The sequence below is a fragment of the Ascaphus truei genome, unplaced genomic scaffold, assembly GCF_040206685.1.
Source record: "Ascaphus truei isolate aAscTru1 unplaced genomic scaffold, aAscTru1.hap1 HAP1_SCAFFOLD_2201, whole genome shotgun sequence".
In the NCBI taxonomy this organism is placed as follows: domain Eukaryota; kingdom Metazoa; phylum Chordata; class Amphibia; order Anura; family Ascaphidae; genus Ascaphus; species Ascaphus truei.
The window spans coordinates 19359-44737 of NW_027455116.1; the positions used below are offsets into that span (position 1 = coordinate 19359).

Sequence of the window (25379 nt, forward strand, 5' to 3'; positions counted from 1 at the left end):
ACCCATAGAGAGGCCGAGCTGTCTCTGACCCATAGAGATGCCGAGCTGTCTCTGACCCATAGAGAGGCCGAGCTGTCTCTGACCCATAGAGGCCGAGCTGTCTCTGACCCATAGAGAGGCCGAGCTGTCTCTGACCCATAGAGAGGCCGAGCTGTCTCTGACCCATAGAGAGGCCGAGCTGTCTCTGACCCATAGAGAGGCCGAGCTGTCTCTGACCCATAGAGAGGCCGAGCTGTCTCTGACCCATAGAGAGGCCGAGCTGTCTCTGACCCATAGAGAGGCCGAGCTGTCTCTGACCCATAGAGAGGCCGAGCTGTCTCTGACCCATAGAGAGGCCGAGCTGTCTCTGACCCATAGAGAGGGCGAGCTGTCTCTGACCCATAGAGAGGGCGAGCTGTCTCTGACCCATAGAGAGGACATGGGGAGGTGCTACCTGCTCGGTGACGGGGAGAAAGAGCATTGAACCTACTCTATGCGTCACGCCTTACTTCAGTCTCCCCCTAACCACCCTAACCTCCCCTCTCTCCTCACCCACCACTCAACCTTTCACCCTCCCCTTCTTCCTCTAACCCTCCCCTACACCCTCCCCCTCCTGAGCTTCATCTCTGTCTATTTAGAAATCGTGCATGAAGACCTGAAGATGGGGTCAGATGGGGAAAGTGACCAAGCGTCCGGCTCCAGCGATGAGGTTCAGTCCCCGGTGCGAGTGCGAATGAGGAACAGCGCAGCCCGCAAAATATCCACGGAGGTAAAGCTGGAGCTATCCCCCCACCCCCCTGGCTGAACTGTCTCCCGCCCCCTGACTGACCTGTCTCCCTCGCCCCCCCCCCACTGACCTATCTCTCTCTGCCCCCCTCCGCTGACCTGTCTCCCCCCGCTCCTATCCGCTGACCTGTCTCCCAACCCACCTTCCTGCTCACCTGTCTCCCCCACGCAGCTGACCTGTCTCCATCGCTTCCCCCTGTCCCTCCCGCCGTGGACTCGTCTCCCCCTCGCCCCCCTTCCTGATGACCTATCTCCCCCCTCCTCCGACCCGTGTACTGCCCTTCCTCTGACCCATTTGCCCCCCCTTCCTCCTACCCGTTTGCCCCCCCTTCCTCCGACCCGTCTGCCCCCCCTTTCCTCCGACCCGTCTCCCCCCTTTTCTCCCCCCGCTTCTCTCCCCCCGTTTTCTCTCCCCCGTCTCTTCGACCCCTCTGTTCTCCCTTCACCCTCTTCCCTCCCTCCCCTCTCTTCCCTCCCCTCTCTTCTCCCTGCCCTCTCTTCTCTCCCCCTCTCTTCTCTCCCCCCTCTCTTCTCTCCCCCCTCTCTTCTCTGACCTGTTTCCCCCCTCTCTCTGACCCGTCTCTCCCCCCTCTCCCTTCCCCTCCCTCTGACCTCACTCTCTCCTCTCCTACCTCCCTCCGACCTGTCCCTCCCCCCTCACACTGACCTCTTTCCCCTCCCTCACGCTGACCTCTTCCTCCCCTCCCTTCCTCCCCTCCCTCATGCTGACCTCTTCCTCCCCTTCCTCACACTGACCTTTCTCCTCCCCCCCCCCACTCACGCTGACCTGTTCACCCCCCTCATGCTGACCTGTCTTGCCTTCTCTCACCATCATGGCAGGATGTAAATAAGCGTCTGTCGCTCCCGGCTGATATCCGCCTCCCTGAGGGGTACCTGGAGAAGTTGGCGCTCAGCAGTCCCCCGTTTGATAAACCTCTGAGCAGGCGCTTGAGACGTGTATCTCTGGTGAGTGGAACAAAGGGACGTACAACCAGAGTCATCATTCAGTTGGCAGAGAGGCAGGCCTCAAAGTATCTAAGTGTATGCCCAAACATCAAGTCACAGACAATGAAGTGGAGATGTCTACCATGAAATCCAAGGAAACTGTCCCCACAACATCATTATGTGGGGTTTGGATGCAAAGATTGGTGCTTAAAGACGAAGCATCGGTTAGCCAGTATTGTTACGGTGGGCGTAAGAGAGATAGAAATGCACAGATGGGAATGACAATAACACATCAATATACTTGGAATGAGAGTAACTCTCACAAGGTGGGTGAAGGTGCATAACACAATTAGATATTGTACTCACACGGCCATGTGTGGTACGGGGTCACAAAGTGGTCTCTGTGGGTGCCGTTTCTGCTCCTCGTAGCTTGCAGTTCCTTCTGTTTGCTCCGTGTTGTATCAGCACATCACCACGCGTCCTCACCTCGCGATTGGCCCCATACAGATATGAAAGATGACAACCGCAGGTACAATATAAAAATGCAATTTATTAAGTTTAAAAATGAGTAACAGTTAACTCGCATGTAGAAAACGCCTCCGGTGTGCGCCGTCGACTTCTGCACTCCGACACTGTGCTCTCCTTCTCCCGCGTCCGATAGACAGGAATAAGTCCAGTGCGCTTGGGTAAACTACGGTGGCCGTGCGCGGTCAGAAAGATCAACGTCCTTGCATGAACAACGCGTTTCGCATGTCGTAATGCTTCGTCAGGTTTATGAATTGGACTTGAAAGGCTGGACTTTTATAGGGCTAAATCTTAATCCCTCGACGCTGCTGGTGTTATTAATGCTATCAATACCATCTGAAATGTGCGCAGATTAGAAGATGATACTTTGTTACGTGTTATATTAGATGTTTAAATAAAGCTACATATCTTCAATAGACCGAAATGCGTGTGAGACACACAGAGTATTGAAATGCAATCTTGTTGTAAACACACTAAAGTTTTACCATTTAAAGTAATTCAAATGAAAGTTAAAATACATTGGCCTTATGAACACATTAGGTGTCCTGGGTAGTACTTAGCCGTTCAGCTGCACAGCTGTTCTGAGGTGGGGTTGGATCCCCTCTGTTTTTGTGTATTTTTAATAAATTACCTCCCACTAATCCCTGGTGCGCATTTGTGCATTTTTTATTATCTTGTTTTTCAGGCGGCCTTATGAACAATTACGTTTCAAACTAATAATAGTAAGATAGTAATGTGGATATTTATTTTAATTCATACATAGATGTTGGAAAGGTTTTTTGACACTATGTAATAGACAAACCGACTCATGTATTAATTAACAATAATACATTCCTTATGCAAAATTGTGTCATACAATGTCAGAGGTGGTGAGCTAATTAAAAGCATAGATTTGTCTTTGACACATTTTTAAAAGCTTCTAAATGGTGAGAGTTCTATGTCAACATGTATATACTCGCTATTAAAAATATATATTATACATACTTTTTCCTATTTGGGAAATAATTTGGAACATATGTATGTCGGAAAGGCACATTTGAGAAATGGGAATTCCATATCGCCGTAGATAAACTCTCTGTTATAAAACCTCTAGTCCTATGTAACACATAGAGGACAGCACAAAGTAAAATACCTCATTAGAAAATTCCTCCTTTTAAAATGCTGGATTAGCACATTTTAGAAATATGTACGCAGAATTACTTGTTAGAAATATTGATAGTATTACTCCTATTTAAACCATTGATGGTACATAATAGAATAGTTCATAGTAATATATTAAAATAATTCGTTAGAGTATGTTACATATTCCACTGTGGCGCTGCATTAAAAAATATATATATGCTGGATGAATAAATAAATGTCGATTGGTGGTGTGTTCAATTATATGATCTGTCAAAAATCAATTAAAAAGGATACATATTAGTATTTATATTTGCACCAATTTCAGGGTATTGCTCAGTGATTCAATATCTAGTACAGTATGCCACCATACAGAACGTGAAAAGCTGTACAAGTCGCAGGAAGTGTATCTCTTTGGCTTTGGCTAATATGACTCAAATGAAGCCCCAATATCTATGTCTACAATGAGCCCCAGTGGTGTCAGGATTTTGAGTCTGTGTATCCAGAATGTCTCCTTTTGTGCTAATTTTAAAAGCCTATCACCCCCACGCCAATTGGCGGGTACTGATTCAATAGCCCTGTATATAAGGCCTGCAGGGTCCCCCCCATGTTTAAGGGGAAAATGCTTTGACACGTTATGTGTCATTAGCTGTCTTCTTATATTGCCCATGTGCTCCTGTATATTGCCCTGTACTCTCAGTGGTCTACTGGTACGTCCACATACTGGAGACCACACGGGTACTGCAGCATGTAGACCACAAATGCTGTGCGGCAATTAATAAATTGTTTCATTACAAATGTTTCTCCCGTTAACGTAGAGCTACAGTTCAATTTATCAGTTGAACGTTGGGAGCACGTTTTGCAGGAAAAGCATCTCTGGAAGCCTTTTTGTTTGGATAGCCAATTTGACGGGTTTGCATCTGTTGAGTATTTAAAAACACTTGGTGCCAGTCTGGTTTTAAGATTTTCTGCCCCGGTTTTGTGGTAGGGTTAGGGTTAGGGTGGCTCTTGTTGGAGTAGGTGCCAATGCTTACTGATGATTTTTTTTTATTTTAGCAAAGTATCTATTGTATTTGGTCAGGAATGGAACCTCATACTCCCCTCTCTCTGTGTGACCTTAGATTTCAAGCGATCCTCTCTATTCAGCGCACGCATTGTTGTTATGGATGTTTCCAAGGTGTGTCTATCATATTTCCTTTCGATAAATCTATTTTTCAGTATGGTCGCCTGTCATTATGGGAAAAGAGTACAAGGAACAAACGTTCTGAGGGTTTTTTAGACCGAGCTCCCCCACACATCAGACCATTAGAGAACCGATTTTTGGCACTGAGGGATCATATAGACCAAGAAGTACAGAGAAACAACAAGAAAAGACCATTACAGGAAAATAGGAGGGAGACACAGCAAGAGGAGAAAGGGCGACCCAGTAAGCAGTGTGTTTAATATCAACAAGAAAATACTAACTACTAGCGAAAAGGAACTTATACCAAAAGGACGACATTTTGCGCCCACAGTAGGACCTAGCGGTTTTAATCTTTTTATCAATGCAAACAAGTTCATACGGCAATTGACATTAAAGAGGTTCTTTCTGAAGAAAGATGCATGCATCAGAAATAAAGAAATGCCGAGTCTGGTAGGAGATACTAACATAGCTCCCGTTGATCATTTTAAACATTCATCTTTAAAACAAAAAATCAAAATTCTATCCAAGCGACTCCCAAGGGGCAATACCTAGAAGTCTTCCAACATCTGATTCAGAAAGACTTCGAGACAATGATTAAAAATCATAGCAAATTCCGAGATAATCTCAGTGCACAAGAGAAAAGATCTCTGAAAACACGAACAGGTGACAAATCAATTGTCTTCAAGCAGGCTGATAAAGGGGTGGGGTAGTAATCATGGATGTTGAATACTATCTCGAAGAGTACAATAGGATTCTGTCAGATCAAACAACATATGAATGGCTCACCCTAGATCCCACAAGCAAGTTCAAAGCAGAACTTTTATCATTACTCAATAGAGGGAAGTCAATCGGCATTTTAACAGATAGAGAATTTGAATATCTAAATAATAAACATGGCAGTTTTTTATTTCTTGCCGAAGATACATAAAAAACCCACGACACAAGAAGGTAGGCCCATCATTTCTGGGATAGGATCTCTAACCTCTAATTTATCAGAGTACATTGATACATTTTTACAGCAATAAGCTATGAGGATGAGATCCTATCTCAAAGACACTACGGATGTTTTGAACATGCTGGCGGAAATAGAGTGGAAGCAAGATTACATCCTGGTGACATGTGATGTCACCTCACTATATACCGGCTGAGGACATGTTGATGGTTGTGAGGCTGAGAATAGGACGCTTCAGGGAGACCCTGATATACCGATCGAACAAAGGAACATGGATGAATAGCATTGCCTTCGTTTTAGAACATAATGTTTTTAGCTTTGATGGTGTCTGTCACGGGACACCAGGACTAATACCAGGGATCAATATTGCCAGACATACACGGGAGACCAGGACTAATACCAGGGATCAATATCGCCAGACATACACGGGAGACCAGGACTAATACCAGGGATCAATATCGCCAGACATACACGGGAGACCAGGACTAATACCAGGGATCAATATCGCCAGACAGAACACAGGAGACCAGGACTAATACCAGGGATCAATATCGCCAGACATACACGGGAGACCAGGACTAATACCAGGGATCAATATCGCCAGACATACACGGGAGACCAGGACTAATACCAGGGATCAATATCGCCAGAGGATCAATAAGCTATGAGGATGAGATCCTATCTCAAAGACACTACGGATGTTTTGAACATGCTGGCGGAAATAGAGTGGAAGCAAGATTACATCCTGGTGACATGTGATGTCACCTCACTATATACCGCCAGAGGACATGTTGATGGTTGTGAGGCTGAGAATAGGACGCTTCAGGGAGACCCTGATATACCGATCGAACAAAGGAACATGGATGGATAGCATTGCCTTCGTTTTAGAACATAATGTTTTTAGCTTTGATGGTGTCTGTCACGGGAGACCAGGACTAATACCAGGGATCAATATCGCCAGACATACACGGGAGACCAGGACTAATACCAGGGATCAATATCGCCAGACATACACGGGAGACCAGGACTAATACCAGGGATCAATATCGCCAGACATACACGGGAGACCAGGACTAATACCAGGGATCAATATCGCCAGACATACACGGGAGACCAGGACTAATACCAGGGATCAATATCGCCAGACAGAACACGGGAGACCAGGACTAATACCAGGGATCAATCTCGCCAGACAGAACACGGGAGACCAGGACTAATACCAGGGATCAATATCGCCAGACAGAACACGGGAGACCAGGACTAATACCAGGGATCAATATCGCCAGACAGACACGGGAGACCAGGACTAATACCCGGGATCAATATCGCCAGACAGAACACAGGAGACCAGGACTAATACCAGGGATCAATATCGCCAGACAGAACATGGAAGACCGGGACTAATACCAGGGATCAATATCGCCAGACAGAACACGGGAGACCGGGACTAATACCAGGGATCAATATCTCCAGACAGAACACGGGAGACCAGGACTAATACCAGGGATCAATATCGCCAGACAGACACAGGAGACCAGGGCTAATACCAGGGATCAATATCGCCAGACAGAACACGAGAGTTTATAAAATTAATTTATTGGAAAAACATATCCACAACTATACAAAAGACACAAACATCACACATCAGACATACCCAACTGGGGACACTGGGGGATACCCTGCCTAACTAGTCGCAAGGACCTACTTGCAGAGATTTCCCCTGTTCTCTCTCTTTGCCCTGTGCCTACAGGACTGGTTTTCAGGCCTGAGACCAGCACTGGATCGGACACTGCAGTTTCTCCCTGTTACAGCAACACCTCTGTAACTCTCTGCAGGCTCTGTCTGCCAGGGGTCTCCATCCCTGTCTGCTAGGGGTCTCCCTCCCTGTCTGCTAGGGGTCTCCCTCTCACCTTTTTATACACATAAAACATAATATTGCAATACTCAGGGCCAGGAGCTGCCTACATGCCCGGCCCTGATTGGTGGGTAGAACGGCAACATAATATTTGCAACAATTCTACTGCAAACATATTAACCCCTGATTCCTGAGGTGCTGGAACCAAGCAAAGACATACATATATACATAACATATAATACAATACCAATGTATTACTGACAGGTAGGGGTAATGGCAGACTTAACCTTTATTAACAGCAGCCATAATTCCCCCTACCGTCACAGTGTCTATTATTTACAGTGCTGTGGCACGGCGATGGGGACCAGGTTTGCGCCAAGTTACGCAAATATTTTCATAGATGTGTGGGAAACGGACAAAATTTGGTCCAACCACGCATTTGGCGCAGACCTGGTCCTATGGCAACGCTACATCGACAATGTGTTCTTCGTCTGGCAAGGGACGGAACAAAGTTTAAAGAATTTTATTGAATACATCAATGATAATGGAAATGTAATATTCACATCACGATCTAGCAGGGTGTCCATAGATTTTCTGGATCCAACGATCTATATTGAAGACTTAGACGTATTTCAAGAAAGTCGATTGTAACTATTATCTTCTGAATAGTAGCTGTAACCTCCATAGATGGCTTAACAACATTCCACCTGGACAATTTAGACGTATTTGTAGAAATTGTACCGATGAGACAGTGTTCAGAGAACAGGCGACCATACTGAAAAATAGATTTATCGAAAGGAAATATGATAGAGACACCTTGGAAACATCTATAACAACAATGAGTGCGCTGAATAGGGAGGATCTCTTGAAACTCTTGACTTTGATCTTTCTGACTGCACACAGCCACCGTAGTTTACCCAAGCTCTCTGGAACCATTCCTGTCGACCGGACGCGGGAGAAGGAGAGCACTGTGTCGGAGTGCAGAAGTCAACTGCGCACACCGGAGGCGGTTTCTACATGTGAGTTAACAGATACTAATTTTTAAACTTAATAAATTGCATTTTTATATTGTACCTGCGGTTGTCATCTTTCATACCTGTATGGGGCCAATCGCGAGGTGAGGACGCGTGGTGATGTGCTGATACAACACGGAGCAAACAGAAGGAACTGCGAGGAGCAGAAACGGCACCCACAGAGACCACTTTGTGACCCCGTACCACACATGGCCGTGTGAGTACAATATCTAATTGTGTTATGCACCTTCACCCACCTTGTGAGAGTTACTCTCATTCCAAGTATATTGATGTGTTATTGTCATTCCCATCTGTGCATTTCTATCTCTCTTGCCCCCCCCCCCCCCCTATTCTTTCTCATATCGTTTCATGAGGATTGCAGGAAGATCTTTTTGGGATTGAGCAGCAACCACCTATTTGGGCCAGTATCATACCGGTTGGCTTGTTTTGTACTTATTATTTTTATTGTGTCCATTAGGTGTTATCAATTCTATTCATTTCTTATTAGAGGGAGCGCCCCAGATCTTTACACATTAGTATAGTTACGATAACGGGAATGAACGTGGGGACAGATTGGGAGAATTTGCAGAATGTGAAAACTCCTACATCATGAATTCGTTCTTCAAGAAGAATCACACAAGAAAATGGACATGGAGGGGACCCAATGGAATAATGCAGCGGTGCGCAAACTGGGGGGGCACAGGGGGAAAATATTGCGCTCCCCTGGAATAATGCATTAAATTGACTATATCTAAACTAACAAGACATGATTGAAGACTGCACAGTCCTCCGCTGTTTTGCCACAAGGAATGATCATCGATTGGTTCTCTGCAAATTGCATCTGAATGTGAAGATGGAAAAGATTAAAACGACACAATCAATAACATTAAGTGTACAGCGGAAGATGTAAGAACATCTAACTGATATGGTGAAAATGACTATCGAAGATAACAAATTAAAAAAAACAACGAAGCAGCGACGTGATTGGGAAGAAGCAAACATTGCACTGAAACAGGACGATGGAACAGAAATAAAAGGCCGTGCACTTATAATAAAGGGAACAACACAAAGCAAGCCTGCAACAGACTAAATAGAATCGCCTATAGAAAAATAATAACAATAGGATACTGACGGGGCTGGGGATAAAGAATATACTGTATGAAAACAAAAATAGAAACAAAGTATCCCACACAAAGCCCTCTGGTGTACAAAAGTGTAACACATTTATTAAAGACACATCACATCACATACAAACATAATAACATCACTCTCACACACCTCAAAAAGTGTGAAAAACAAACCCATGCACCCGGTGATAATAGTGGGTACCAGAGAAGTATTCTCTGGCTGTAGCTTTGGTTCCCACTATTATCACAGGTTCCATGGGTTTGTTTTTCACACTTTTTGAGGTGTGTGAGAGTGATGTTATTATGTTTGTATGTGATGTGTCTTTAATAAATGTGTTACACTTTTGTACACCAGAGTGTGGGATACTTTGTTTTCTTATAATAAAGGGAGTTGAGGACTTCTACATGGAACTGTAGGGGAACACAGATAACTCGGGGCGTAATCCAGCAGAAGAAGAGCAGCGAGAAGAAGCCAGCAATGATGTACCATGCGTTCTTCCAGGATGGGAAGGCTCACGGGCAGATGGAATTACAAGTGAAATCTTGAAAGAAGCTGTGGAAGAAGTAGAGAAGATCAGGAAAAACCCCATAACAATGGAGCAATGCCATAGTTACCCTCGCCCACAAGAACTAAGGCAAAAACCACCGCAAGAACTACAGACCAACCAGCCTACTTCCAATCACTCAAGATTTTTATGAAGATACTCGCTAATCGGATGCAACAGACCCGAACCCTGGACTTTGCCCGGCCTAGAGAACAAGCGACATTTCACAATGGATACAGCGCAATGGATACAGCGCAATGGACACAGCGCAATGGATACAGCGCAATGGATACAGCGCAATGGATACAGCGCAATGGACACAGCGCAATGGATACAGCGCAATGGATACAGCGCAATGGATACAGCGCAATGGATACAGCGCAATGGATACAGCACAATGGATACAGCGCAATGGACACAGCGCAATGGATACAGCGCAATGGACACAGCGCAATGGACACAGCGCAATGGATACAGCGCAATGGATACAGCGCAATGGACACAGCGCAATGGACACAGCGCAATGGACACAGCGCAATGGATACAGCGCAATGGATACAGCGCAATGGATACAGCGCAATGGATACAGCGCAATGGATACAGCGCAATGGATACAGCGCAATGGACACAGCGCAATGGATACAGCGCAATGGACACAGCGCAATGGACACAGCGCAATGGATACAGCGCAATGGATACAGCGCAATGGATACAGCGCAATGGATACAGCGCAATGGATACAGCGCAATGGATACAGCGCAATGGACACAGCGCAATGGACACAGCACAATGGATACAGCACAATGGATACAGCGCAATGGATACAGCACAATGGATACAGCACAATGGATACAGCACAATGGATACAGCACAATGGATACAGCGCAATGGATACAGCGCAATGGACACAGCGCAATGGATACAGCGCAATGGATACAGCGCAATGGACACAGCGCAATGGACCACATCCAAGTTGTACAAGAAGTGATTTCCCAAAGTATTGAATACGATCAGCCACTCATTTTAAGATTCGTAGATTACGAAAAAGCATTGATATTATAAGGAACATGTAAGAAAATGCCACATTAACTGTTTACTGATTACATGAAGATACAAGGAAGAATCAGCAAGGGAGTGCGGCAGGGAGACACCATGTCACCAGGATCAGCAAGGGAGTGCGGCAGGGAGACACCATGTCACCAGGATCAGCAAGGGAGTGCGGCAGGGAGACACCATGTCACCAGGATCAGTAAGGGAGTGCGGCAGGGAGACACCGTGTCACCAGGATCAGCAAGGGAGTGCGGCAGGGAGACACCATGTCACCAGGATCAGTGAGTTAGTGTGGCAGGGAGACACCGTGTCACCAGGATCAATAAGGGAGTGTGGCTGGGAGACACCGTGTCACCAGGATCAGCAAGGGAGTGCAGCAGGGAGACACCATGTCACCAGGATCAGCAAGGGAGTGCGGCTGGGAGACACCGTGTCACCAGGATCAGCAAGGGAGTGCAGCAGGGAGACACCATGTCACCAGGATCAGTGAGTTAGTGTGGCAGGGAGACACCGTGTCACCAGGATCAATAAGGGAGTGTGGCTGGGAGACACCGTGTCACCAGGATCAGCAAGGGAGTGCAGCAGGGAGACACCATGTCACCAGGATCAGCAAGGGAGTGCGGCTGGGAGACACCGTGTCACCAGGATCAGCAAGGGAGTGCAGCAGGGAGACACCATGTCACCAGGATCAGCAAGGGAGTGCGGCAGGGAGACACCATGTCACCAGGATCAGCGAGGGAGTGCGGCAGGGAGACACCGTGTCACCAGGATCAGTGAGGGAGTGTGGCTGGGAGACACCATGTCACCAGGATCAGTGAGGGAGTGCGGCAGGGAGACACCATGTCACCAGGATCAGCAAGGGAGTGCAGCAGGGAGACACCATGTCACCAGTATCAGTGAGTTAGTGTGGCAGGGAGACACCGTGTCACCAGGATCAATAAGGGAGTGTGGCTGGGAGACACCGTGTCACCAGGATCAGCAAGGGAGTGCAGCAGGGAGACACCATGTCACCAGGATCAGCAAGGGAGTGCGGCTGGGAGACACCGTGTCACCAGGATCAGCAAGGGAGTGCAGCAGGGAGACACCATGTCACCAGGATCAGCAAGGGAGTGCGGCAGGGAGACACCGTGTCACCAGGATCAGCAAGGGAGTGCAGCAGGGAGACACGTGTCACCAGGATCAGGAAGGGAGACACCGTGTCACCAGGATCAGTGAGGGAGTGTGGCAGGGAGACACCGTGTCACAAGGATCAATAAGGGAGTGTGGCTGGGAGACACCGTGTCACCAGGATCAGCAAGGGAGTGCAGCAGGGAGACACCATGTCACCAGGATCAGCAAGGGAGTGCGGCTGGGAGACACCGTGTCACCAGGATCAGCAAGGGAGTGCAGCAGGGAGACACCATGTCACCAGGATCAGCAAGGGAGTGCGGCAGGGAGACACCGTGTCACCAGGATCAGCAAGAGAGTGCGGCAGGGAGACACCGTGTCACCAGGATCAAGAAGTGAGTGCTGCAGGGAGATACCGTGTCACCTGGATCAGCAAGGGAGTGCAGCAGGGAGACACCGTCTCACCAGGATCAGCAAGGGAGTGCGGCAGGGAGACACCAAGTCACCAGGATCAGCAAGGGAGAGCGGCAGGGAGACACCATGTCACCAGGATCAGCGAGAGATTGCGGCAGGGAGACACCGTGTCACCGGGATCAGCAAGGGAGTGCAGCAGGGAGACACCGTGTCACCAGGATCAGGAAGGGAGTGCAGCAGGGAGACACCACGTCACCAGGATCAGCAAGGGAGTGCGGCAGGGAGACACCGTGTCACCAGGATCAGTAAGGGAGTGCGGCAGGGAGACACCGTGTCACCAGGATCAGGAAGGGAGACACCGTGTCACCAGGATCAGCAAGGGAGTGCGGCAGGGAGACACCGTGTCACCAGGATCAGCAAGGGAGTGCGGCAGGGAGACACCGTGTCACCAGGATCAGGAAGGGAGACACCGTGTCACCAGGATCAGCAAGGGAGTGCGGCAGGGAGACACCGTGTCACCAGGATCAGCAAGGGAGTGCATCAGGGAGACACCGTGTCACCAGGATCAGCAAGAGAATGCGGCAGGGAGACACCGTGTCACCAGGATCAGCAAGGGAGTGCGGCAGGGAGACACCGTGTCACCAGGATCAGCAAGGGAGTGCGGCAGGGAGACACCATGTCACCTGGATCAGCAAGGGAGTGCGGCAGGGAGACACCGTGTCACCAGGATCAACAAGTGAGTGCTGCAGGGAGACACCATGTCACCAGGATCAGCAAGTGAGTGCGGCAGGGAGACACCGTGTCACCAGGATCAGTAAGGGAGTGCAGCAGGGAGACACCCTGTCACCAGGATCAGCAAGTGAGTGCGGCAGGGAGACACCGTGTCACCAGGATCAGTAAGGGAGTGCGGCAGGGAGACACCGTGTCACCAGGATCAGTAAGGGAGTGCAGCAGGGAGACACCGTGTCACCAGGATCAGCAAGGGAGACACCGTGTCACCAGGATCAGCAAGTGAGTGCGGCAGGGAGACACCGTGTCACCAGGATCAACAAGGGAGTGTGGCTGAGAGACACCGTGTCACCTGGATCAGCAAGGGAGTGCGGCAGGGAGACACCGTGTCACCAGGATCAACAAGGGAGTGTGGCTGAGAGACACCGTGTCACCAGGATCAACAAGTGAGTGCTGAAGGGAGACACCGTGTCACCAGGATCAGTAAGGGAGTGCAGCAGGGAGACACTGTGTCACCAGGATCAGCAAGTGAGTGCGGCAGGGAGACACCGTGTCACCAGGATCAGCAAGGGAGTGCGGCAGGGAGACACCGTGTCACCAAAGCTTTTCACAGCAACACATGAAGAATTATTTAGGACATTAAATTGAGAAGAAAAAGAATTCCAAATCAACAGTGAATACTCGAGTCTCCTACGAATTGCAGATGACATTTCTTATTGTTGACCTCCAGCAACCAATCAGAGAGCTCACCAAAAAAAGTAAGAAGGTGGCCTCCAAATGAATCTCATTGAGACCCAAGTGCTGTTCAGCAAATGTGTAAACTGCAAAGGTCAAAATGAATTGAACAAGAAGTTGAATACTGTGTACCTTGGGTTAGACCCTGACCCTGACCTTGGGGGCAGACCTTGCCTCTGGCCTTGGGTTAGACCCTGACATTGGGTTAGACCTTGACCCTGACCTTGGGTTGGACCATGCCCTTGACCTTGGGTGAGACCCTGGCCTTGGGCTAGACCCTGACCCTGACCTTGGGTTAGACCTTGACCCTGACCGTGGGTTAGACCCTGACCCCGACCTTGGGTTCGACCCTGACTCTGACCTTGGCCGGTAAGTAACAGTAGATGGGAACATCTATAAAGTCTGTGACATCATCACAACGGTGTAGAAATAAAAATGGCGGTGGGTTGGCCCTATCGCAAGAAGAAATAGCCATTGTTGGGCATGGATGTTACTCGACTGAATTCCAAGGGATATTACCAGACCCAAGACGACATTTAAAAATCTGAAAATGTGTTTGAGCAGTGTGTAGGAGAGGGGCTTGGGGCCGCAGTACTTAGAAGATCATTGGGGAGGCTCCATGTAGCAGTGGATCGATAAGGGCTGAGAATGATACTAATTGTATCTGTGCGTGTGTATATATATATATATATATATATATATATATATATATATATATAAGATATTACCAGATTGGAGTCCAGTAATGAGGAGACAGCACACCAGGAATGATATTCAAAATGATTCTGTATTGTAGAAAAATACAGGCACCCCAGCCAACGTTTCGGTCTGCAGAGAGCGACCTTCTTCAGGGCAGTGCCTCTATTTTTCTACAATACAGAATCATTTTGAATATCATTCCTGGTGTGCTGTCTCCTCATTACCGGACTCCAATCTGGTAATATTATATATATATATATATACACACATATATATACACACATATATATATATACACACGCACAGATACAATTAGTATCATTCTCAGCCCGTATCGATCCACTGCTACATGGAGCCTCCCCAATGATCTTCTAAGTACTGCGGCCCCAAGCCCCTCTCCTACACACTGCTCAAACACATTTTCAGATTTTTAAATGTCGTCTTGGGTCTGGTAATATCTCCATTATTCTTACCTATGGGATTAGCATCTGGATTTTTCATAATTGCTTTGCATTATATATATATATATATATATATATATATATATATATATATATATATATATATATATATATATAGATAGATAGATATACACACAAACACAGTTAGGTCCGGAAATAATTGGACACTGATACAAGTTTTGTTATTTTGGCTGTGTACCAAAATAAATTCAAGTTACAGTAAAATAATGAATATGGGCTTAAAGTGCCGTCTATCAGCTTTAATTTGAGGGTACTCACATCCAAATTGGAGGAAGGGTTTAGGAATTACATCTCTTTAATATGTAGCCCCCTCTTTTTCAAGGGACCAAAAGTAATTGGACAATTGACTCAGAAGCTGTTTCATGGACAGGTGTGGGCTATTCCTTCGTTATTTCATCATCAATTAAGCAGGTAAAAGGTCTGGAGTTTACTCCAGGTGTGGCATTCGCATTTGGAAGCTGTTGCTGTGAACCCATAACATGCGGTCAAAGGAGCTCTCAATGCAAGTGAAACAGGGCATCCTTAGGCTGCAAAAAAAACGAAAATCCATCAGAGAGATAGCAGGAACATTAGGAGCGGCCAAATCAACAGTTTGGTACATTCTGAGAAAACAAGAACGCACTGTGGGCTCTGCAACACAAAAAGGCCTGGACGTCCACGGAAGACAACAGTGGTGGATGATCGTAGGATCCTTTCCATGGTAAAGAAAAACCCCTTCACAACATCCAGCCAATTGAAGAACACTCTCCAGGAGGTAGGCATATCATTAGCCAAGTCTACCATAAAGAGAAGACTTCACAGAGGGTTCACCACAAGGTGGAAACCATTCATAAACTTCAAGAATAGAAAGGCCAGATTAGACTTTGCCAAACAATATCTAAAAAAAAGCCTGCCCAGTTCTGGAACAGCATTCTTTGGACAGATGAAACTAAGATCAACCTATACCAGAATGATGGGAAGAAAAAAGTATGGGAAGGCTTGAAACGGCTCATGATCCGAAGCATACTACATAATCTGTAAAACACGGTGGAGGCAGTGTGATGACATGGGCATGCAGGGCTTACAATGGCACTGGGTCAGAAGACAGAAGCGGCTGGATGAATTCTGAAGTGTATAGGGATATATTGTCTGCTCAGATTCAGCTAAATTCTGCGAAGTTGATTTAACAGCGCTTCACTTTACAGATGGACAATGACCCAAAATATACTGCGAAAGCAACCCAGGATTTTTTTAAGGCAAAGAAGTGGAATATTCTGCAATGGCCGAGTCAATCACCTGATCTCAACCCGATCGAGCATGCATTGCACTTGCTGAAGACAAAACTTAAGGCAGAAAGACCCACAAACAAACAACAACTGAAGACAACTGAAGTAAAGGCCTGGCAAAGCATCACAAAGGAGGAAACCCAGCGTTTGGCGATGTCCATGCGTTCCAGACTTCAAGCAGTCATTGCCTGCAAAGGATTCTCGACAAAGTATTACAAATGAACATTTTATTTATGATTGTGTTAAATTGTCCAATTACATTTGAGCCCCTGAAATAAGGGGACTGTGTATGAAAATGGTTGCAATTCCTAAACCTTTCATACGATATTTTTGTTCAACCCCTTGAATTAAAGCTGAAAGTCTGCACTTCTATTGCATCTCGGTTGTTTAATTTCAAATCCATTGTGGTGGCGTACAGAGCAAACATTATGAAAATTGTGTCAGTGTCCAATTATTTCCGGACCTAACTGTAGATTGATAAATTATATCGATATAGATAGATATAGATATATAGAGATAGATATAGATATATATATATATATATATCTGTCTCTATATATCTATGTGTGTATTACATTTTCCTGTTACAAATACATGGGTTGTGTTTACAAAGGTTGAATTTCAATGTCCTGTGTTTCTTATGGAAAATGCTTTTACCTATCCTCCCCCCCTCTTTCTTTCCCTCTCTCCTTGTCTCCCTCTCTCCTCCCACACTCTTTCTTTCCCTCTATCTCCCCTTGTCTCTTACTCTCTCCCCCACACTCTTTCCCTCTCTCTCCCCTTGTCTCCCTCCCCCACACACTTTCGCTCTCTCCCCTTTTCTCCCTCCCTCTCCCCCACACTCTTTCCCTCCCTCTCCCCCACACTCTTTCCCTCCCTCTCCCCACACTCTTTCCCCCTCTCCCCCACACTCTTTCCCTCTCCCCTTGTCTCCCTCTCTCCCCCCACACTCTTTCCCCCTCTCTCCCCTTGTATCCCCACACTCTTTCCCTCTCTCTCCCCCACACACTCTCCCCTGTCTCCCTCTCCCCCACACTCTTTATCTCTCTCCCCCACACTCTTTCCCCCTCTCTCCCCCCACACTCTTTCCCCCTCTCTCCCCTTGTCTCCCTCTCTCTCCCCCACACTCTTTCCCTCTCTCTCCCCTTGTCTCCCTCTCTCTCCCCCACACTCTTTCCCCCTCTCTCCCCGTCTCCCTCTCCCCCACTCTTTATCTCTCTCTCTCCCCCACACTCGTTCCCCCTCTCTCTCCACCACACTCTTTCCCTCTCTCTCCCCTTGTCTCCCTCTCTCCCCCACACTCTTTCCCCCTCTCTCCCCTTCTCTTCCCCACACTTTCCCTCTCCCCCACACTCTTTCCCTCTCCCCCACACTCTTTCCCTCTCTCTCCTTGTCTCCCTCTCTCCCCCACACTCTTTCCCTCTCTCGTCCCGTCTCCCTCTCGCCCCCACACACTTTCCCTCTCTCCCCTCCACACTCTTTCCCCCCTCTCTCCCCTCCACACTCTTTCCCCCTCTCTCCCCTTGTCTCCCTCTCTCTCCCCACACTCTTTTCCCCCCTGTCTCCCTCTCTATCCTCCACACTCTTTCCCCCTGTCTCCTTCTCTGTCCCCTTGTCTCCCTCTCTCGCCTCCACACTCTTTCCCTCTCTGTACCCTTGTCTCCCTCTCTCCCCTCCACACTCCCCTGTCTCTCCTCCTGTCTCCTCTCTCTCCCCAACACTCTTTTCCTGTCTCCCTCTCTCCTCCACACTCTTTCCCCCTCTCTCCCGTTGTCTCCCTCTCTCCTCCACACTCTTTCCCCCCTCCCGTTTTTTCTCCCTCTCTCCTCCACTCTTTCCCTCTCTCCCCCACACTTTCCCTCTCTCTCCCCTTGTCTCCCTCTCTCCCCGTTTCCCGCTCTCTCCCCCACACTCTTTCCCTCTCTCTCCCCTCGTCTCCCCCACATTCTTTCCCTCTCTCTCCTTGTCTCCCCCACACTCTTTCCCTCTCTCTCCCGCTCTCTCCCCCACACTCTTTCCCTCTCTCTCCCCTCGTCTCCCCCACATTCTTTCCCTCTCTCCCCTCGTCTCCCCCACACTCTTTCCCTCTCTCTCCTTGTCTCCTCCACACTCTTTCCCTCTCTCTCCCGCTCTCTCCCCCACACTCTTTCCCTCTCTCTCCCCTCGTCTCCCCCACATTCTTTCCCTCTCTCCCCTCGTCTCCCCCACACTCTTTCCCTCTCTCTCCTTGTCTCCTCCACACTCTTTCCCTCTCTCTCCCCCTCTCACCCCCACACTCTTTCCCTCTCTCTCCCCCTCTCTCCCCCACACTCTTTCCCTCTCTCTTCTTTTTCTTTCAGTCTGAGATCGGGTTTGGAAAGCTGGAGACTTACGTCAAGTTAGATAAACTGGGAGAGGTACCAACTTGCACACTCTACTTGTCACTAGGCTGAGGACATTGTCTGCCCTTCCCTGCAGGGTGACAGAGCTGGGGTGGGGGGTGACAGACAGATTGGGGGGGTGACACACACAGGAAGGTGGGCTCACAGCAGGGGTGACAGCGCAGGGTTGGGGGGTGACAGACAGATTGGGGGGGGGTGACACACAGGAAGGTGGGCTCACAGCAGGATGACAGCGCAGGGGTTGGGGGATGACAGACAGATTGGGGGGGGTGACACACACAGGAAGGTGGTCTCACAGCAGGGTGACAGCGCAGGTTGGGGGATGACAGACAGATTGGGGGGGTGACACACACAGGAAGGTGGGCTCACAGCAGGGTGACAGCGCAGGGTTGGGGGATGACAGACAGATTGGGGGGGGGTGACACACACAGGAAGGTGGGCTCACAGCAGGGTGACAGCGCAGGGTTGGGGGATGACAGACAGATTGGGGGGTGACACACACAGGAAGGTGGCTCACAGCAGGTGACAGCGCAGGGTTGGGGGAATGGGGGGGGTGACACACACAGGAAGGTGGGCTCACAGCAGGGTGACAGCGCAGGGTTGGGGGATGACAGACAGATTGGGGGGGGTGACACACACAGGAAGGTGGGCTCACAGCAGGGTGACAGCGCAGGGTTGGGGGATGACAGACAGATTGGGGGGGTGACACACACAGAAGGTGGGCTCACAGCAGGGTGACAGCGCAGGGTTGGGGGATGACAGACAGATTGGGGGGGTGACACACACAGGAAGGTGGGCTCACAGCAGGGTGACAGCGCAGGGTTGGGGGGATGACAGACAGATTGGGGGGGGGGTGACACACACAGGAAGGTGGTCTCACCGCAGGGTGACAGCGCAGGGTTGGGGGATGACAGACAGATTGGGGGGTGACACACACAGAAGGTGGGCTCACAGCAGGGTGACAGCGCAGGGTTGGGGGATGACAGACAGATTGGGGGGGGGTGACACACACAGGAAGGTGGGCTCACAGCAGGGTGACAGCGCAGGGTTGGGGGATGACAGACAGATTGGGGGGGTGACACACACAGGAAGGTGGGCTCACAGCAGGGTGACAGCGCAGGGTTGGGGGATGACAGACAGATTGGGGGGGGGGGGGTGACACACACAGGAAGGTGGGCTCACAGCAGGGTATTGCTTATTGACTGTTAAGCTGCCTTTTGTACCCGGAGCTGTCTCTTGTGCTTCATCTCCCGGAGCTGTCTCTTGTGCTTCATCTCCCGGAGCTGTCTCTTGTGCTTCATCTCCCGGAGCTGTCTCTTGTGCTTCATCTCCCGGAGCTGTCTCTTGTGCTTCATCTCCCGGGCTGTCTCTTGTGCTTCATCTCCCGGGCTGTCTCTTGTGCTTCATCTCCGGAGCTGTCTCTTGTGCTCATCTCCCGGGCTGTCTCCTTTCTGTTGGCTTTTTCTCTTTCCGTGGTGGGGCTTTCTCGTCAGCTGTCCCCTTTAATATACCGTCTGTCTCTACCCTCCAGGCTGTTTCTCTTCTTGGGGGGCTGTTTCTATCCCTGCGGGGCTATGTCTCTCCGGCTGTCTCTTTCTGCGGGTGGCCGTCTCTCTCAGCCTGTCTCTCGCCTGTCTCTCAGCCTGTCTCTCGCCTGTCTCTCAGGTACATATGCTACAGTTTATAAGGGGCGCAGTAAACTGACTGAGAACCTGGTGGCTCTGAAGGAAATTCGCCTGGAACACGAGGAGGGGGCTCCGTGCACGGCCATTCGGGAAGGTGAGCCCCTTTCGGACACCCCCTAGGACTGCATGCAGTGTGTGCATACCTCTAGGACAGGTGTGATCTCAGCTTGCCTCTGTTTGTAGTTTCTCTCCTGAAAGATTTGAAACACGCGAATATTGTGACTCTGCACGATATCATCCACACGGAGAGGACCCTGACCCTCGTCTTCGAGTACCTGGTGAGTGGCAGAGAGGTGCGACGCAGAAGGATGGAGGTGAACACCCCAACAGGGGAAGCTATGTGTTTTAGAGATGCGGCTCCAAGCAGCTTGGAAAGGGAGGGGAGGGAGAGGAAGATATGGGGAGGGGAGCGAGAGGAAGATATGGGGAGGGGAGCGAGAGGAGATATGGGGAGGGGAGCGAGAGGAAGATATGGGGAGGGGAGCGAGAGGAAGATATGGGGAGGGGAGCGAGTGGAAGATATGGGGAGGGAGGGGAGCGAGGGGTCAGCTAAGGAAGCAGACACACGGAGAAATGTAGCTTCATTTCATGAATGAAAAGAAATGTCCGTGAGAGAGAACTGAGGGGAGAGGAAAGGGAAATAGAGAGGAAGATATGGGGAGGGGGAGAGGAAGATATGGGGAGGAGGAAAGGGAAATAGAGAGGAAGATATGGGGAGGGGGAGAGGAAGATATGGGGAGGGGGAGAGAGGAAGATATGGGGAGGGGGAGAGAGGAAGATATGGGGAGGGGGAGAGAGGAAGATATGGGGAGGGGAGCGAGAGGAAGATATGGGGAGGGGAGCGAGAGGAAGATATGGGGAGGGGAGCGAGAGGAAGATATGGGGAGGGGGGAGAGAGGAAGATATGGGGAGGGGAGAAAGGAAGATATGGGGGAGGGGAGAAAGGAAGATATGGGGAGGGGGAGGGAGAGGAAGATATGGGAAGGGGAGCGAGAGGAAGATATGGGGAGGGGAGCGAGTGGAAGATATGGGGGAGGGAGGGGAGCGAGGGGTCAGCTAAGGAAGCAGACACACGGAGAAATGTAGCTTCATTTCATGAATGAAAAGAAATGTCCGTGAGAGAGAACTGAGGGGAGGAGGAAAGGGAAATAGAGAGGAAGATATGGGGAGGGGGAGAGGAAGATATGGGGAGGGGGAGAGAGGAAGATATGGGGAGGGGGAGAGAGGAAGATATGGGGAGGGGGAGAGAGGAAGATATGGGGAGGGGGAGAGGAAGATATGGGAAGGGGGAGAGAGGAAGATATGGGAGGGGGAGAGAGGAAGATATGGGGAGGGGGAGAGAGGAAGATATGGGGAGGGAGAGGAAGATATGGGAAGGGGGGAGGGGAGGAAGATATGGGGAGGGGGAGAGGAAGATATGGGAGGAGGAAAGGGAAATAGAGAGGAAGATATGGGAGGGGGAGAGGAAGATATGGGGAGGGGGAGAGAGGAAGATATGGGGAGGGGGAGAGAGGAAGATATGGGGAGGGGAGAGAGGAAGATATGGGGAGGGAGCGAGAGGAAGATATGGGGAGGGGAGCGAGAGGAAGATATGGGGAGGGGAGCGAGAGGAAGATATGGGGAGGGGGAGAGAGGAAGATATGGGGAGGGGAGAAAGAAGAGATGGGGGAGGGGAGAAAGGAAGATATTGGGGAGGGGGAGGGAGAGGAAGATATGGGAAGGGGGAGAGGAAGATATGGGGAGGGGGAGAGGAAGATATGGGGAGGGGGAGAGAGGAAGATATGGGGAGGGGGAGAGAGGAAGATATGGGGAGGGGAGCGAGAGGAAGATATGGGGAGGGGAGCGAGAGGAAGATATGGGAGGGGGAGAGAGGAAGATATGGGGAGGGGAGAAAGGAAGATATGGGGGAGGGGAGAAAGGAAGATATGGGGAGGGGAGAAAGGAAGATATGGGGAGGGGGAGGGAGAGGAAGATATGGGAAGGGGGAGAGGAAGATATGGGGAGGGGGGAGAGAGGAAGATATGGGGAGGGGGAGGAGAGGAAGATATGGGAAGGGGGAGAGGAAGATATGGGGAGGGGGAGAGAGGAAGATATGGGGAGGGGGAGAGAGAAAGATATGGGGAGGGGGAGAGAGGAAGATATGGGGAGGGGGAGAGAGGAAGATATGGGGAGGGGGAGAGAGGAAGATATGGGGAGGGGGAGAGAGGAAGATATGGGGAGGGGGAGAAGGAAGATATGGGGAGGGGGAGAGAGGGAGATATGGGGAGGGGAGAGAGGAGATATGGGGAGGGGAGAGAGGAAGATATGGGGAGGGGGGAGAGGAGAGAATGGGGGATATGGGGAGAGGAGGAGAGGGGAGCTGGGAGGGGAGAGATGGGATGGGGAGAGGAGATATGGGAGGGGAGAGGGAGATAGGGAGGGGAGAGGGCAGATATGGGGAGGGGGAGAGAGGGAGTATGGGGAGGGGGAGAGGGAGATATGGGGAGAGGGAGATAGGGGGGAGAGGGGAGCTCAGGGGCTTTGGGTGGAGGGCGATGCGATTGGGCGGGGACGAGCGGACGCTACTGGGCGGGGGCGCTGCCGCTCTGGCGGTTTCTCTTCTCACATTGGTGTTGCTGTGGCGCTCTGTGTCGCTCATGTGTTCGGGGGGCGCGCTGGCTGATCATGGGGTCGGGGGCGCGCGACAGCTATGGGGCTTCTGGCGCGCCCGCAGTTCGGTGTGCGTGCGTCGGCTCAGGGGCGTGGGACGCTTCACAGTGAGTCTGGGGCGCTCGTTCTCACTTGTTTCTGTTGTTGTGACGCGCGGACGCACCAGTTCTTGGTCCTCGTGCTCATTGTGCGGTGCGCCGGAGCTCATGGGCGGGAGCTGCGTTCTGCACTGTTTCTTTTTCTCGTCTTCTGCACATTTTGTCGTCGGTTGTCGCACGAGGTTGCTAGTGTTGGCCTTCTTGTTGGCGCCTTGTTTGCTCACAGTTCGTTGCTCGCGTCCAGGGTGCTTTTCGCTGCTGTGCTCACATTGTGCGGGTTTGCTTCTCTTCCGCACAGTGTTTCGTGTGGTTCGCCGTGGTCCTGATGAACCAAAGTATCAGGCAAAAGACTGGGCCCCCTCAAACCTGCCCACACAGGTGGGCTGGCCAGGGCGGGCCCCTCGCCCCTGACCGGCAAGAGCGATGGGGGTGGCGGTGGGGGCCAGATAGTCCGGGGCCCGCGGACCCGGTGTGGGAGGGTGGCTTGGGCCGTGCAGACCGGGCAAGCGGACCAGGGGGGTGGGGGGGGTTGACGTTGCGAGGTTCTGGGGTGTGGGCTGGCGGTGCGACCGGTGCCGGGCGGCCCGGGGGGGGGGTAGGGGCTGGCGTGCCTGGGCTGCCGGGGGGGCGGGAGGTGCAGGTGACTGTGCGGGGAGGGGGTGGAGCTGGGGGGTGTAGTGATGTGCAGGTGCGGGGCGTGGCTAGGGAGGGGTGTAGAGGCTGGACGGGCAGGCGGCCTGTGGGGGGAGTGCGGATGTCGGGGAGGCGGATCGTAGGAGGGGGTGTCAGATGTGCTGGGTGCCGTGAGGCGGATGTAGGGGGGGTGTAGATGTGCTGGGTGCTGGGAGGAGGATTGTAGGGGGGGTGTAGATGTGCAGGGTGCGGGGAGGCGGATTGTAGGGGGGTGCAGATGTGCTGGTGCGGGGAGGCGGATGTACGGGGGGGTGTAGATGTGCGGGGAGGCGGATGTAGGGGGGTGTAGATGTGCGGGGCAGGCAGATGTAGGGGGGGTGTAGATGTGCTGGGTGCGGGGAGGCGGATGTCAGGGGGGTGCAGATGTGCTGGGTGCGGGGAGGCGGATGTAGGGGGGGTGCAGATGTGCTGGGTGCGGGGAGGCGGATGTAGGGGGGGTGTAGATGTGCTGGGTGGGGAGGCGGACTGTAGGGGGGTGTAGATGTGCTGGGTGCGGGAGGCGGATATAGGGGGTGCAGATGTGCGGGAGGCGGATGTAGGGGGGTGCAGATGTGCTGGGTGCGGGGAGGCGGATGTAGGGGGGGGTGCAGATGTGCTGGGTGCGGGGAGGCGGATGTAGGGGGGGTGCAGATGTGCTGGGTGCGGGGAGGCGTATGTAGGGGGTGTAGATGTGGGAGAGGAAGCAGGAATGTCAGTGTTGCAGGGTAGTCATATGTAGGAGGAGGGTTAGTAATATGTAGGGGGGTAGCAATCTGTAGGCGGGGTAGTAATATGTAGGTGGGGGTAGTAATATGTAGGAGGAGGGGTAGTAATATGTAGGAGGAGGGGTAGTAATATGAGAGGGGGTAGTATATGTAGGAGGGGTAGTAATATGAGGGGGTAGTAATATGTAGGAGGGGGTAGTAATATGTAGGAGGAGGGGTAGTAATATGTAGGAGGGGGTAAGTAATATGTAGGAGGGGTAGTAATATGTAGGAGGTGGGTAGTAATATGTAGGAGGGGTAGTAATATGTAGGAGGGGGGTAGTAATATGTAGGAGGGGGTAGTAATATGTAGGAGGGGTGGTAGTAATAAGTAGGATATGTAGGCGGGGGTATGGGGGTAGTAATATGTAGGAGGGGGTAGTAATATGTAGGAGGCGGGGTAGTAATATGTAGAGAGGGGGTAGTAATATGTAGGAGGAGGGTAGTAATATGTAGGAGGAGGGGGTAGTAATCTGTAGGAGGAGGGTAGTAATATGTAGGAGGGGGTAGTAATATGTAGGAGGAGGGTAGTAATATGTAGGAGGATGGGTAGTAATATGTAGGAGGGGGGTAGTAATATGTAGGAGGGGGTAGTAATATGTAGGAGGGGGTAGTAATAT

The 25379-nt window shown here is 50.6% G+C and overlaps 1 protein-coding gene across 1 annotated transcript; it reads left to right on the forward strand.

The window, feature by feature from the left end:
- Positions 1 to 378: 378 nt before the first annotated feature.
- Positions 379 to 23701, forward strand: LOC142477617 (cyclin-dependent kinase 16-like; the record flags this gene model as incomplete). Its single annotated transcript, XM_075582317.1, has 6 exons — positions 379 to 748; positions 1606 to 1731; positions 18850 to 18906; positions 20556 to 20670; positions 20760 to 20939; positions 23622 to 23701. Coding segments are annotated over exons 1-6 (834 nt in total), but the record flags the coding sequence as incomplete, so codon positions are not given.
- Positions 23702 to 25379: the final 1678 nt, after the last annotated feature.